This window comes from Xiphophorus hellerii, chromosome 18 (assembly GCF_003331165.1).
Source record: "Xiphophorus hellerii strain 12219 chromosome 18, Xiphophorus_hellerii-4.1, whole genome shotgun sequence".
Lineage (NCBI taxonomy): Eukaryota > Metazoa > Chordata > Actinopteri > Cyprinodontiformes > Poeciliidae > Xiphophorus > Xiphophorus hellerii.
The window spans coordinates 32,046,854-32,063,146 of NC_045689.1; the positions used below are offsets into that span (position 1 = coordinate 32,046,854).

General features: G+C 38.9%; 1 protein-coding gene across 8 annotated transcripts in view; it reads left to right on the forward strand.

Moving 5' to 3' along the window:
• Positions 1 to 228: 228 nt before the first annotated feature.
• myo18ab (myosin XVIIIA b) overlaps positions 229 to 16,293 on the forward strand; it is a 64,534-nt gene continuing 48,469 nt past the window's right edge. For all 8 annotated transcript variants that reach the window (XM_032546134.1, XM_032546137.1, XM_032546135.1 and 5 more), the window contains exons 1-2: positions 229 to 346; positions 3,876 to 4,968. In XM_032546134.1, coding sequence (XP_032402025.1) covers positions 3,952 to 4,968 — 1,017 coding nt within the window. In that variant the 5' untranslated portion in view covers positions 229 to 346; positions 3,876 to 3,951. The remainder of the gene's footprint in view (positions 347 to 3,875; positions 4,969 to 16,293) is intronic.

Consider the following 16,293-nt stretch of genomic DNA (forward strand, 5'->3'; position numbering starts at 1 on the left):
ATGGGATATTTGAAATGTTTTAGGATTAAAATCCTAAAACTTTGGTTGTGATTCTCACAACCAATGCATCTAAACGCTGCTTAGTAAAGTGCCTTAAGGGAAAAAACGAAGAGCCGTTCGGCCGGGGCTAATCTGGGAAGAACTCTACATTCCAGTCTCTGACACGCAGATGTGCTTTGTGTAATTCTACTGAATGCCCAACAGATGGCGCAGGTTGACCTCCTCCAATCTGTCTGGCTTGCATGAGAGGCGGACAGGGAGCTGGCAGTTCTTACATTCTGTGGTTTGTGTTCCAAACGAGCCGAACTGCGCCCATAGGCAAGGCACCAGCCCTGTTTGGAGCACAGTGAGTATTTCTTGCTATTGCTCTTTATGTGCTAGAAGTGAGGGGACCCGGATAGTGTGAAAGAAGCCGTGATGAGGCCGCTCTAGAGTGAAACATTTCCACACTATCCCGGTGTTTTGTTCTAGTGTCGCCTTGTGAAAAATGAGGGCAAACTACTAATGCTGTGACCTGAGCCAATTATGCTAGTTAGCTAGCTAGACTGCCTAAAGTAAAACAAAGCCCTGCATGGATGTACGCCAGTAGTGTTTCTCGTACCGAGTGGAATAACAATCCTATTTGTTGTTAGAAAACCGAGACAAGCAAACCAAACAGCAGCTTAGCTTGCTAATGTAGCTCCACCTATTTTAGCCCTGTCATGCTTTTGTCCCCTCTAGTCCAGGTTTTATCCTCACCTTCTGAACATATTTAGTCACATAGGAGGGTGGTTGAAACATCCCCCAGTCGGCCCGACATTGAAACATGACGGTAATGTTCCAGCTGCTCTCTGTCAGTGTCAACACTTCTCCCTGAGATGACTGGAAAAGGCCTGGTCAGAAACATCTTTGAGCGAGAAATGCTATTTGTCACTCATTGGAATTGGTTGTGCCAGATCAATATAGTATTTCTCCAGGCTCCTTAACTTGTTCGCCATTGTTTTTATGGATCTGCTACAACAGAACTTCCTTCGTCATTAAGCGGAGAACTCCGAGATCGATCCATCAGACCTAAAAGTGCCTTAAATAAGGACTTAAAGTGGAAAATCTGGAAAATCACAATGAGAACATCTGAACAAGTCAAAGATCAACTTAGTGTTGCTCAAAACCTTTGGGCTTGAGGAGAATTCTATCCTCCGGTTCAGTAAAATCAGCTGCCGTGGATCTGTTCAAACAGTTGATCATTTCAGCCTGTTAATGAGCAGCTAAAAATAAAATTAGAAATACTTTTTTTTCTAATAATCCTTGAGTGTTTATTACCCAACAACAAGACAAAGTGCAAACAATTAATTACTATAACAACCCTGGAGATAGAGCTAGAAGCTTCTATTGTCTGAATTATTTTCTGAAAGCTGGGTGAAGATTTTCATCAAGCTCTCCTGTGATTCAGTTTACGCATAACTGGGTCTCCCAAGAATATACACTACTATTACACACTGATGTGCTTTAATGAAACAGTCATCTCAGCAGAGTCAAACTCACTCTACAATTAGACAGACAAGCAGATGCAGCAACCTGAGTCATAAATTAAGTCCCAACTGGGGTACAGCATTAGAAACATGGGGAACAACAAGCAAAGAGAAAATTTTGGGAACCACAGCTGAAGCTGAAAACCTTTGTCTATTATCACACAGTAACTTTACATATTTTGTAGCTGTAGAAAATGACTGTCTCCAGTAGCTTCCTACCCACTTATGTGCTTCCTTTAACACCAGGAACATCTGAGAGATAATAAAAAAGGCTCAACTTCAGTAACACTGGTCAGCAGCCAAAAAATGGTCTGGGGTTTTCAACAGCTTTAGGGTCATATTGATGAGCTGAATCCAAAAATCACATTGGGTTTGCTCAATCAAGTCAATTTTCTGAACTATAGAGCAACATGAGCATCAAAATGCAGGACTTGTTCTCACATCTGGATCGGTTTCCTGAGAATCTCAGATCAATGAGTGATGAGCAGGAGGAGAGATTCCATCAGGACAGGAAAGAGACGGAGACGTGATGTTCAATTCACATGTTCTTACCCTTATCAGTGTTTATTATTCAATTTACAGAAATCAAAGTTTGTAACATTTAATTAATACACTCTGGTAGAAAACATTTTCTTTTCCTCCTATAACTTCTTTTGGATGAGAAATATTAACAGAAATGAACTGATAATGTCACAAAAAATGTAATCAATTTAGTCAGAAGATCGAATTTCTCTAAATCAAATTAGAATAAAAACCTGACCAGATTGCGAAAAATGGATGTCATTTTTGGATTCAGCAGTGCAAAATAGTCCTGATTCAGTTGAAAAGAACAATTCAGAACTAAGATGGCAGAGCTTCTCTGACATGCCAATACGGTGAGCGGTGCTATTCTGGAATGATTTGAGTCACCAGGCAGCTGTACCGAACAAACAGCCTTTTATATAATCTGTGCACATGCAGAACTTTTATGGCTGGAATCAAAGTGCAGAATCCTGCTATTCACCACAGAACCTTGAAAAGCTCCACCAAAGCAAAGCAGGAAGGACTCGATCACCATCATTAACTTCTGTTGTTTGGGAACGTAAATGTTTCTCATTTAGCTGAGGTGATGCTGCAGTAAGAAAGATGTAGCAAACCTAAGCTTTATGGCAGCACTTTGGTTCAAGAGCTTGTGGTGTTATTGCCTTGTCGGCTGAAAGAGAAACAGCTTATCCTGTTCTCTCACATCCTCATTTGATAGTTTTTGCCTGTTAAAGCTATTTAGTATTCTCAGTTTTTATAGTTAGTCCACCCTAACTAACTTTTATAGTTAGTCTATCATTGTCTACCCTCATAACTGGATTACTTCCGATTTAAGGGCTGTGGGAGTTTTACTTTCTACTTTAGTTTGTTTCTCTATTTTTCTATTTCCATGCTGAACAAGGTGCCAAGGTGTCTCTAGTTGACATAGAGGAAAATGACAAAATTCTACAGACTACGTCTGACTTCAGGATTTTGCAACTGGAGGTAGTTATCGAGATCAACACACACATTGAATTTAACTACTCACCTGCAAGGACATCAAGCAAAATTTAAGCATCACATGTCTGTCATGTAAAATAAGATAAAGTGCAAATCTACAGTAGCTGCCTGTAGCATAAAAACCAAAAAAATCCATCTGACCGTTTCCTACCAGCTGCATCTCCACGGTGCATTCAAGTCCATTTGACACTCAGTTGTTTAATCAAAACATTTCCAAAATGATTTAAATATTTGTTATCAATGTCATCCCAGATTTACTTGAGCAATCCTAAGCAACTACACCAATCTCGTTCATGTGTAAAAGGACTTGATTACATGACAAAACCAGAACCTTTAGTTCTATACTGACTTTGTGAAAGGCTATGAAATCAAACTTTTTTCAGAAAATGTGAACATTTCAGGGTGCTGTGGTGCCACAGGGGTTAAACACAATCCACATGAGAAAGTCTTAGTCCTTGTTGCAGGTTTGATTCCTGACCTGGTGACCTTTACCGCATGCCTTTCCTCTCTCTTTTTACCTGCTTTCCTGTCTTAGCACTTTCAAATAAAGCCCACTAGTGCCAAAAAAACACTTAAAAAAGAAAAGAAAATGTGAACATTTTGATTAAAGTAAAAACCATATTTCTACATTTGTGTTTCTCTTGATTGAAACTTGCCAAAATGTGACATTAAATTCCAGCTATGTAGCGAATTGTGGTTTTATTTTTAGTACCATTACATCCCTGATTTCTACACATATTTAAAAACAATAAAGTATGCTCAATATTTAATGAGTGAATGAATTCATTTGTTGTCAGTGTTGTTTTATAGTAGTTTCTAACAGTTTTCTCCTGTCTCCCTTTCCAGGGGATTTTCTTTTTCTTTTGGAAACAAGACTTCTGACTCATGACTCAACCTGTGTAGGGAGATTTAGACAGTTACCATGTTTAATTTGATCAAGAAAGACAAGGAGAAGGAAGGGAGCAAGAAAGACAAGAAAGAGAAGAAGGAGAGAATGTCCGCGGCAGAGCTGCGCAGCCTGGAGGAGATGAGCATGAGGCGGGGTTTTTTCAATCTTAAGAGGGAGGCTAAGCGGGAATCCAAGCACAAAGTGGAGATCTCCAACCCCATTCCTATCAAAGTGGCCAGCACCAATGAGCTGTCTCTCACCGACATTGAGTCGGATGAGTTCAGCAACCGGAGCAGCATGGTCTTGGACGATCAGATCAGTGTGGCCAGCTCCACTGATGACTTGAAAGGAGAGGGAGGAGGTCAGGATGGACATCGCAGCTCTGTACGGGACCGCGTGGCTCACTTTGGTTCTCTCGCCAAGCAGAACTCCTCACAGATGGGGCAGATGATGAAACGTTTCTCCTTCTCCCAGAGGAGCAAGGAGGAGAGCCCGTCAGAGGGCTCCACGCCTTCTGGACAGAACTCTGCTGCTCCATCACCGCAGGTCGAGAGCAAAGTGTTCAACATGCTTCGCAAGCACAGCCAAAGAGTTCAACCAGAGGCGGCAGACACCAAAAAAGTTTTCATCCCTGAACTGATTGATAAGATTTTTCCTGCACCTTTGCAGCTGCCTACTGTGGTTGCACCAAGTGCCCCTGAAACGCGGGAGCTGGAGCTGCAGAGGCGCAACACTGGTGACTTTGGGTTCTCTTTGCGCCGTACCACTATGCTAGATCGCAGCCCTGATGGAGGGGTCTACAGACGCGTGGTCCACTTCGCCGAGCCTGGTGCTGGCACTAAGGACTTGGCGCTCGGACTTGTGCCTGGCGACAGGCTGGTGGAGATAAACGGACGGAATGTGGAGAACAAGAGCCGTGACGAGATAGTTGAGATGATCCGTCAGTCAGGAGATTCAGTGAGGCTGAAGGTCCAGCCCATCCTGGAGCTGAGCGAGCTGAGCCGCTGCTGGCTGAGGAACATCGAGGGGCTGTGCAGAGAGGCCCGACACGTAAGCAGCTTTCTTCTACTCCATCAAGAGAGAAACTTAACTTAAGAGTAGTTACAATATGATATTATATTATGAAGCATTAGACAATGTTGTTGAGACATCATGCATCACCTGTTAGGTACATTCTATGCACTGTAGTTCTGTTCTCCTGCTCAGAACTTCTGCTGAGGGAAGGAATAGATTTACGTAGCTTTCAGTGAATAGCAAGATGATATTCAATTATTAATATAATTAATATTTCTGTTTAAAAATACAGGTACTATTTAAGCATGTTAGTTACCTTGCTTTAAAAAAACAAGCATTTGGGTTATTCATTGAAGAGAAAAAAAGAATTAATCTAAAAGTATTCCTAACACTGTTAATGCAAAAAACTGCTAACACTAGCTTTTATTTCTGATCTTTACATGTTATAAAATTTTGCTAAATTTTAATAAGTTTTGACCACAGCTTTGAGAGCCACAACAGTGGGTCTAAAGAGCTGCAGACACCATTAGAGCATTCTTTAGCGGTGCACCGATAAATCAGCCAGCTGATAAATAGGCTCCAATTTCCTTAACTTTAGGAGATCGGCTCATGCTTATATGTGAAAGCAATCTTATCCACTGATATTATCTACCTCGGCAAAGGTCTAAAAATCAACCACTGAGTCACTCACGCCAACTCGGCAACATTCTTTCTATATTTTGCAACATTTCAGACAAAAAAAAAATCACTATTGGTCAAAATCTGAATTGGCATTTCAGGCTTTTTAAAAACTGGCAATTGGCAATTGACCAGAAAATTGCAATCGGTGTACCTCTATTAATAACTACCCTAAACATTAGCCCTTCTTTATTCTTTATGTTTAGAAATTCTGTTCTTTAGTCATGTAAAAATGACTCTGTTCAAAGAAAATGTGTAGATGCGCAAAATACTTGTTTTGTTGTGGTGCTGACACACTTTGAGCTTTAAGTAGTTCTATGTATGAATGAACGGTTAATCAATGTTAAAAGTGTGAGTTGCTAGCTTCCTGGGCTGTTTGAATAAGTGTATGTGTGCTGAACAGTACAGAGCCCCCTAGGAAACATCCCCCTGGGATTTCTTTTCTCTCACAATAATATACTGGTCAGTTCATGTGGTATCGAGAGTACTGAAAATCTTTCTGCTACAATGTAAGTTTTTTCCATGTATGTTAATATCTCATTAGTGAGATATCTAAAGTTTTGTATCTTTTTTAGGATACAAATGCACCACAAACCTATGTGCAAAATTCAAAAGCAAAACAGGTTAAACATGGGCTTTCCATCTCTTTCCATTCCGTCTGAGACAAACAGAAACTTTCCTTAAGAAGTAAAGAAAGAAAAACTACATTCATGACTACATGACTATTTTTGAGTTATTTTCACAGGGTCAAGGGATACTTACTTGCAATACTTTAGCAAGGTAATGCAAAAGGAACATTTTCCCCATTTCTCTTAGAACAGGGTTTACTGGTACATCTAAAAAAATCTGATTAGAATATAATTTCTTTCTCATTTCAGTAAGAGAAACTTATTTATTGATGACACACACACATTGCAATATGTAAAGCCTTGTTTTCTTGTAATTTAGATAATTATGGATTAGAGATGATAACCCTGAATTCACTGTTGCAGAAAATTGGTGTACTACATCTGTTTGCTGTGTAAATAAACAGTCCTTTAGTTCATTTTATGCTTATGTTTTAACTCATGTACCAATGCTGTTTCGGGTACCATGTCTGTTTTCTTGTCTCGTTCCTGGTCTGGTTAATCTCACAATCATGTTAACAATCTTGCGATAACACAGCAACATTACTACACTACATTTTTCTCCTTGTTTAGAACAAAAGCTTCCTTCTAACTTAAATCACAGTGCTGCCATTTTGTTTTTTCAAATAAAAAAAAAATCTAAACAATTTTTATTTTATATATAGTAAAATTTCTTTTCTCTCTTTTAGTTTATTTATTTTCAAATCTCTCTGTATCTGATGGGGTTTCTGATGACACGGCCCTTCCTGGCAGTGGTGACCTCAGATACAGTTGGGTTAGGTTCTGGTGGGGTCTCAGACGATGAAATGGTTTCAGTAGTCGTTGTGTTCCAATGGATTCTCCAAAGCATCAAAGTCAGTTACCACAGGGGTGTGGCAAAGATGTTTGACATTTGTGATCACTTTGATCCATCTTCTGCGTTGATCAGTTCAAAGGCATTATCGGCAGTGTTTCTCAATATCACATAGCAAATATCTTTGAATGTGGTACTCAGCTTTCCATTCTCCATACTAGCAATGCAAACTACATCACCAGCCCTAAAGTTATGATCTTTTGCTCGATTGGTCTGGTCCGCATACTCCTGCATTTTGGTTTTGTATTCATTGTGATGGTCTTGTTTTATTCTTGCCATTTGGAAGTCCATATTCCTTCTCCATGTTCGGACACTGTGCAGATATCTTGTTCAAACATGAGTATGACTCCTGACACTGTGTGGTGTTGGAAGGTAAGCCATCAGTATTTTTGGAAGTACCTCCTGCCATTTCTTCCAGGAACAACATGCACTTGGATGTTCTGAAGTATCTGTGAAACCTCAATTTTCCCGTTGCTTAATACGGTGATACTCTGATGTTCAATGTTCGCTTCACCATTGCTCTTGGTAGCACTATTCTGTGTCCTCTCAGCACTGGTTCATCATATGTTTTAAACTCTCCAGTACATCTGTTATAAGGCTGTGGCTCTGATGGAACTAGTTTTGGCCATTTTCCTGTCGCCCCCGATTGTCTTCAGTTGTTTCTTTGTGTTGTTCTCTGTCATTTACTGTTTCATGTCCTTAAGGTTCATGGCTTGTACTTCATGCATCGTCACTGCCAGCACTCTGTCCACTTATTTCCACTTACTCATTGTTCTCTGTCTCTGGTAAAGAAAGTTGTGAAAGTGAATCTGCTACATTGGACTTTACAACTATGTGTTCTACCTTATAATCATAAGGTTGAAGTCTCAAACCAAGTCTCTATATTCATGGTGGTGACAGTGTAACCTTCACTTTGTTGAACATGTATTTGAAGAGTTTATGGTCAGTTTGCAGAGTAAACAAATCCATCCTAAAATGTTCCACAGCCCATATGCATCCTAAAGCCTCATGTTCTGACAACATTGATGTTATGTTGGGGTCAATGTTACGGCTTGCATGAGCAACTGGTTTCTTCTGTCCATCTGATTGGGTCTGTAGCAAAGCTGCTCCTAATCCTGCTGGACCAGCATCACTAATGACAACAGTTGATACATCCAGTTTAAAGTAGGCCAGGCATGGCTCACTCACCAGTGCTTGTTTAATTACTTGAAATGATAATTCTGTTTCACTCGTCCACAAACAAGGAAGGGACAAGCATGGCTATCAATGGTTCTGATAAGTTTGCATAGTTTTGTACGAATTTCAGGTCTGGCCCTTTGTAGATGGCTTTGTCTTTTCACTGGTCTGGTTTAATTCCTGTGTCTGTGATTACATGTCCGAGTGTCTCAATCTGTTGCAATCCAAAGATGGGCTTGTCTCTGTTAAGGGTTAAACCTCTGTTTGGAAACCTCTGAAAGACTTTTTGAAGTGGCAACACCCTCTTTGTGTGATGAATGTCGTCAGGGATCTTAATTCTGTGGATAAATTGCTCTGTCAAAATCCCTTCTGTGCATCTTTTAGCAAAGCGCTTCTTCCCCCTGCACTGCCAGTAAGATGCTATACTGTTGGTACTGGGTGTCTTTCTCTGGTCATTGCTCTATTCACTTCCCTAAGGTCTCCTCATGGCCTAACTTCGTTTGCGTCTTTCTTAGATGTTAAAATCCTATTCTGATCTTTTATTCACTTCTTCTATTATACTTGGTTCAAGCGTCTTAGCAAGCTCCTGATTTACAGCTTCTAACATGGGATAAGCCAGCCTCCTTAAACCCTGTGCTACAGACTGGAGGTTTTTATCCACTGTAACCTTGTGGTTGTAACCTTTAATCTCTCCAAGACCTTTGATGACTAGCGAGTACTCTTTAACGAGCTTGTCAAACCTGACTGTTTGCCCTACTGTGTTCACTTTTTCTCCTGTATTAAGTTTATTTTATGAAAAGCTTGTTTTTCTGCCTACCAGTGCTTCTACATTTCCTTCTATCACATATTTGTTATCTTTAACTACTTTTTCTTTCCACCTCATTTCATCCTCAAAGTAGTCGACATGTTTAAGTGGAGTAGTTTGTGTCTCACACTGTCACAACGTAGTGACGGTTTTAACAAATATGTAAAATACTTTTTTTAAATACTAAAAGTTATGTACTGCAGCTTTACCAGTTGGTCCATGAGCAGATTACCTCAGTTAACTCTTAAAGTTGTTTATTTACCAAGACATTGTCCCAAAATGTCCCTTCCTTCCCTAAGTGTAGCCCCTTGGATCAGCTAACGATCGAAGCACAAAGCAACAAGCTCATCTGTTCAGCAGCAGAGTCAGTATACTGTAAATAGCAATGCTGGGGTCAAGAGTGTGTGAGGTGGGATAGGTTATTAATGAATTAATAACCTATCTATATCATTTAGTCAGGCACAGCGTAGTACCTAAAACAGACTTGCCTAAACAATGATCCATAGTGAACATCTGTTTTATCTGGGAAGAACAGTTATTTCTTCTACATTCAGCATGTCTTGCTCAATAAATCAAAATGTAATAAGAATGATATAACAACAAGAACAAAAATAGTAACAGCATAAATCCTTCCAGCTGCACAGCATCCAAACCAGAGGGAAACACCATCCAAACATGAAATGGTGCAACCAAATAAATTATGAACAAATGTTTACAAAAAAAACCTAATCAGAACTAATGTAGCAGAGCTACTGAAATATGCTGCCACAATGAGCAGCGCTAACTCTGGAATGGAAAGCTAAAGCTTAGTAGAGCCATGATTGCCTTCTCACCTATATGGGTATTTCTCCCGTGTTCATCCTGTCTGTTCAAATGGGATGGACTTGATCCAATCATGGATGTCACACTGAGAACAAAGAACCCTTAATGTAGATTAACTTACATGCTTTTGAGTAGATAAATATTTTCCAGGAGGATGATGTTTATTTTTTGTCATGATTTCAAGAAAGAAGATTGATTATTTAAAATTATTCAGACTGAATCAGCATATGCTAAAGCACTCTAGGCCCCTGTTCTGTCCAGGATGACTGTGTAATCCATATTGTACTCTTGGTGCATTGATACACCGAGCAAGCATTGTTCCCAGTGTTTGTTCTATGGAAATATTCCACTCTGACTGAAGACAAGACTCGCTTTGTGTCATATAAGGCTCAGCTCTAATGATTTCCACACAGCACACTGAGGACTAGTTTGTTGTTCGTTGTGATCAAATGAGAGCAGTGCCACAACCATTTTTCTTACGTTCTTTATTTAACAACGTGATCAAATTTTCATATCTTTTTGTTCCCAGATATTCTTTTTCTGTTCATTGTGTGAGGAATTATAAGTTGCAACTAAACTTGAGACAAAATCACTACAGAATGACAAGACTGATTCAGTCAAACAGGATACAATCTCAGAGTCCTGGAACACAAAACATTTGGATAAAGCAGGTTTTACTTAGTTTTTTGCCCCGCATGTGTAAAAAGCAATAAATTCCTTTTTATAATAAATGGCATTAGAATACAAATTTTAAATAAAGAGAAGCTAACAATAATGATTCAGTTTTGAAAAGGTGTATAAAAACAGCCTATATAAGAAAACGTTTTTTTTTCTATGAAAAAAAATGTTTAAAAAAAAATAATAAAAAAAATCAAATATTGACCTGACAGGTTCTTAGTTACAACTTTTGCAGTGACATCAATGTATTATTTTTCTGTAATGAAATGAATTGGAACTGTTTTTGACACACCAACCTTTTGCCTGATGACTGTAAACTTCCAGCAGGATGATGTCTGTCCACACAGACATGAATATAGCCCACAGACAGGATCCTGCTATTCTTCTCAGCTGCGACGTGTTTGCGCAGGATATTCCTAACAAAGCATTAAACATGACTGAACAATAAGACAATCAGAGGCTTATTATTAGCTCAAGCTGGGCTACACTAAAGCTTTTTCCTGGCCACAGAGTTTATTAAAGACATTAAGTTGATTAAAACAATTTTCTTTACCTTTTGTTTTCTCATGGATTTAAGTTGAACTGCATCAGTTCCTGTGTGCTTAAATGTTTAGGTATCTGAATTGAGGCGTAGATTACAAAGTAGTCAACATATTACCACAAATCTGTGCTTTTTTTAATATAACATTGGACATTTTGTTTTAAGCTACTTTGAAAATATTTCCTTTATTGAGTTCTTAAGACTTGACAGTAAGTCTCCCAGTATTGTGGACTTGTACAAACAAAACAAACTTTTTTTTTTAACACTTGATTTATGAAGATTTTTAAGTAAATTTATATCAAAAGACTCAAAAGACAATAAGCACCTGAGACTGAGACAACTTGACAAATTCAAAGAAAAAAATTCCCAATATTACACAAGCAAATAAATTATAAAATGATAATAAAACAACTAATGAATACATAAATTAAAGGCCAGGGAAAAGTTCACAACTGTGTTATTTGCAGTCCATCTTATCTGGAAGACACTTAAGTAAGGTGGTTGAGTAAAGGGAGCATCATTGCTCATTCACATGTTCCAACACTGGATTTCATATCCTAGAAAACTCATATCTCAGTCTTTCCACATATAGACTACTTACAAGTTCAGTTAGCCAGGTTTCAAACTTCCTGAGGAAGAGAGGTTCTTTGAAACTGGAAAGGAATTATCCACAGTAGAGACAGTACTGTTGCGGATGGTAAAATAAGACAGTAACTGAGGAGAAGCAATCATTAATTCTGCTTTATTTTCAGCAGAAGTATGTTTTATTATATTACTCCTATAATAATGCATGTAAAGCACAATTCCCTACCCTTTTGACTGTTAAACATGCCATAGTCCTGCGTTGTACCATAGTACCACTGTCAGCCTATCCTGATGTTCATGTACGTACAGGGTGTGTGGGTCCCTACATATTTTATTTAGCTATTGATTGAAATTTGTATTGAAGCAGTTTTTAAGTTAAAGTCAAATTCCACAAGTTACATTTGTCATGAATGAAAACTAGTGTCTTCCTTTGCTGCTTGGAGTTTAACATGCTGTCACTCCCTCTGTTACACGAAAGATGAGCCTGATTAGGGTCTTGCAGAGGAGGGGCTTTTGCTTCTTAATTATGTGAAACTTGCAGCAGGAATAAAGTTAGAAGAGATATCAAAAGTAAGAGGCCATTGTTTACTTGACTTAACAGCTTTAAAGGAAGCTGCTGGAGAGCAGTCTCCTCCTTTTGCATTGCTTTCTGGTATTTGTGGAATCTGCTCTGGAACAAATAGGCCACTTCCTGACCCCATCCATCTGACATTTTCTTCTGAGGGAAGTGTAATGAAGTTCTGTGGATGCAGGAAATGGAGGAGGGGAAACAGCTTAATGTGTGGGAATGTGGTTTACTAAATGGATTATTTTGTTTTCTATGCAGTATACGTCTGTCTCCAGAACTAATGTCTATCTTTAAGATTCGCTGGACTTTTTAGGCCTTTTATCAATATAAGGGACTTTTATATTGATTAAAACTGAGTTAGGACCAACGTTAGCCTCGTAGTTATAACAATTCAGTTAAAACTCACGAAAGGATTACATGTTTGTAAGTTGTAAACAGCAGAATCTGTTGACTTTATGAAATTGCTACTTTGGATTTTGGGTCTAGGTGGCTGGGCTGGGCTTGGGAAGGATCCAAGGACTTTTTATTGTCATACTAGCTTTGGTTGTTTGTACGAAATCCGGACTCAGGTCTCAGTTTAATATATACAGTATACTGTATATACTGTATATACACATATATACAGTGAACCCTCGTTTTTCGCGGGGGTTACGTTCCAAATAGAACCCGTGATATGCGAAATCCGCGAAGTAATAACCTTTATTTTTTTCACAATTATTTTACAATGAAATACTCCATAATACATTGAAACCAAAGAACAAAACCTTTTTACAGGCCCAAACATTTGTTTAACAAATAAAAAGTACTGTATAAACATTTTTTTTTTTTTTTTTACAAATAACTACTGTGCTGTAAAATAATAATTTTAATTATCAATATGAACTGAAAGCGGATTCCCGTGTCCGAATTGCGAAGATCAGCGCCGCCCCACCGCGACCCGAGTTATTGGATTAGAACGGGAGAAAATAAAAAATTATTATGAAAAAAAACAAAGTACAGTAGGACAAATAGTGACTGACGTGTATTTCACTGCTTTTTTGACTGAGCTGCTGCATCCTGACTCCGCTCTGTAGCGTTTTTTTTTTTTTCTTCTAAAGCCCGCAGTGCAGGTGTGTTTTTTCGAGAGAAGAACATAGTTATCGGTAGTTGTTGTCACTCTTTTTTCTTCTGGGCCAAAAGATTCTTATAAACCGACATGCCACCATCGATTATGTTAAATTTGGCAAGCTGTTTTACGTACGTGTACATATTAAACCGCAACGTTATTGACACACAGGTAGAGAAGAAGCGGAGAGACTGTTTAGCCAATCAGAATGCAGAAAACAACGCACGATGCAAATCCGTGAAGCAGCGAGACCGTGAAAGGTGAACCGCGAAATAGCGAGGCTTCACTGCATATACATTCAAGTTTTTCGGTCATCTGAACAACCTGTTGTCCAATTGGGAAGACTTGTTGTGGCAGACCCTGAATGTGTTGGAATGGTAAAATATCCTTTTTACTCTGGGATGCCCAACATAAAGCTGGAGAGATGTCTGAGTTCCCCTCTTTCACCTGTTACTCATGTAAGCCTGTCAGGGACGGACAGAGGGATGGATGGGAACCCACAGGAATTTTACTTGCAAAGTTCTGGTTCTGACAAGTGCAAAGACTTCTCTGTTAAATTGAAATTGTAAAAGTTGAAGAATAATTTTTTCCTCTCTAAAGGTTTATATTAAATGGTCTGTCCTGCTTTTACAGGACAATCCTTTTACAATTCTAACTTCATGGGTTACTTTAGTACCAAAAGTGACATTGCAGCAACGTTCTCCTTTCTCTGTACAGAAACCTCCACCACAGTGTAAATAGACGGTTTTTCTGCACCACAAACTACAGTGCTCTTCATGTCTGTCCTCTGTTCTTTTTATAGACCATAGAACTGTCAGTCTTTCTGGGTTTAAATCCGTCTCTTTCCAAGACAAGGACATTCTTTTATGGATAAACTATATCCATAGTTATGGATAAACTATATCTATATTTTGTCCATATATCTATGGATATCCATAATTTGACTTGAAGTCAATGGAATCAAGTCAATTCATCCCATTGACTTGAAGTTTAGCATCCTACCTAATGTCTCAGACCCCCAAGCAATGCCACACAGGGTTTGAGACATTGCCTGTGAATTTGGTGTAAGGTCCACTTATAAAAACCTTTCTTATTGTAGGTTTATACATTTCATATTAGGGAATACATAAATTCCCTAATAGGACATATTAGGGAATTTATGTATTCCCTAATATGTCCTATGACACTTTTGGGACATAAGTACAGCAGAAATACTCTTAGACATTGCTGATAACTATCCTCCTTGGTGATAAGTTGATACACAGACATGCACACTGTCAAAACTCCCAATCTAGTTGGTCCCTGTTGTCAGGTCTCTTTGATTAGCTGCATCTGGGAGAAACTGTCTCTGAGTCTGACCATTCTAAGTGGTGTGAAGCTTATGCTATTACATTAAGAGGATCTTGGGCATCTAATACTTCTAATTTATGATACAAGAGCGTTAACTCAACCTCAATAGGCTCTTAATCCTAATTCCTTCTTAAATGGTTTTCGCTACCTTCATAGCCTCTTAAGGTGGTTTTCCACTGTCAGGTCACACTCTAACCGGTTAATGTGCTGCTCAGTTCTACCGCAGGTAGTGAGCTTCTCCATTATACGCTCTGTTCCTCACTATTGTGGGCAGGACGTGAGCACGCAGCAACTGTGGTCAACTCTGCTGATGTTCGTATTAACACTCACCAATGGAGAACCTGGAGGTTGTGGTTCTGATAGACTGCAATTCAGATATTTCATTTTGTGTTATAGAAATTCATTGTTGGCCCAAACATAATGATAAACACTCAGATCATCTGATTATTTCACTATACAAATAGATATAAATACATTCTGGTAATTAATATTTTTAAATGTGCAACCTTTTGGATTTAGGCAATGCAGTCAAAAGATATAAACCAATAAATATATGAACTTTTTTTTTTAATCCAAAGGCTAAATAAAATTCACATCACAACCTAACATAGTTTCAGTGTTTCACACTTTTGTCGCAAAACTGCAGCTCCATCAGAAAGCTGACCACAGCTACACCGTTCCTCTCTTCTTTATTGGTGTCCGTTCTTCAAAGCGTCAAGCTGCTAGCATCACTGCTAATTTATGGTCATTCTGCTGCAAAACTTAGCACATGTGTTCTGTACTGAGCAGCTCTCTGATAGCCGATAACATACTCTGATGTCTGTGGTCCACAACTAAATTATATTGATGTTTGAAGTTGTCAGTGACATAAATCAAGCTAATAAATGAATGCTGTAAGCTGTCAATCAAATTGCTTCGGAGCCTTACACTGCTGGGTTCTGCTAGTACTGCCCTTGAAGTAGGTATGAAAATCTGAGAACAGCCAGGCAAAGCCGGATGTGTTAATGGAAAATGAGTCTGGCCAGGGTAGAGACGGTCTAGTGGAAAAGCACCTTTATATACCAAGGCACAGTCTCAAATCTTCCCCATTATTTTGTGTTATACAGTGATTAGGGAACCTTCTCCTGTTGGAGAGCAAGAACAAATGGTGGTCACTAGTCTTTTAACTGGATGTTTGTGGCTATTTGTCCACATTTGTGCATGGTTAGATGTCCACTACTCCATCCCCCAAACTGTAAATGGGTCAGTTAATATTGACTACTCAAAGTGCTGTTACACTACAGTGCATATTGACCCAACCAACCAACACATTCATGCAGCCATGTGCAAATTGGGGTGAAGTTCCTTAGGATCAATATTTGCTGATCCCAAGTTTGGAAACTTGGGATCTCTTTGAGTTACAACTGCCTCAGAAGGAAAGGCGGTAACATGTGTCTGATAAACGGTGGGACAAGGCATTTGTAGCTTCTCATGTTTTAGTAAGGCAGATTAGTTAGCCATTTGGACACATACACGAGGTTGATTGACTGTTCTAAGATGCACCTCCTGGCTGTGATTGGTAGTTTTTGACCAGT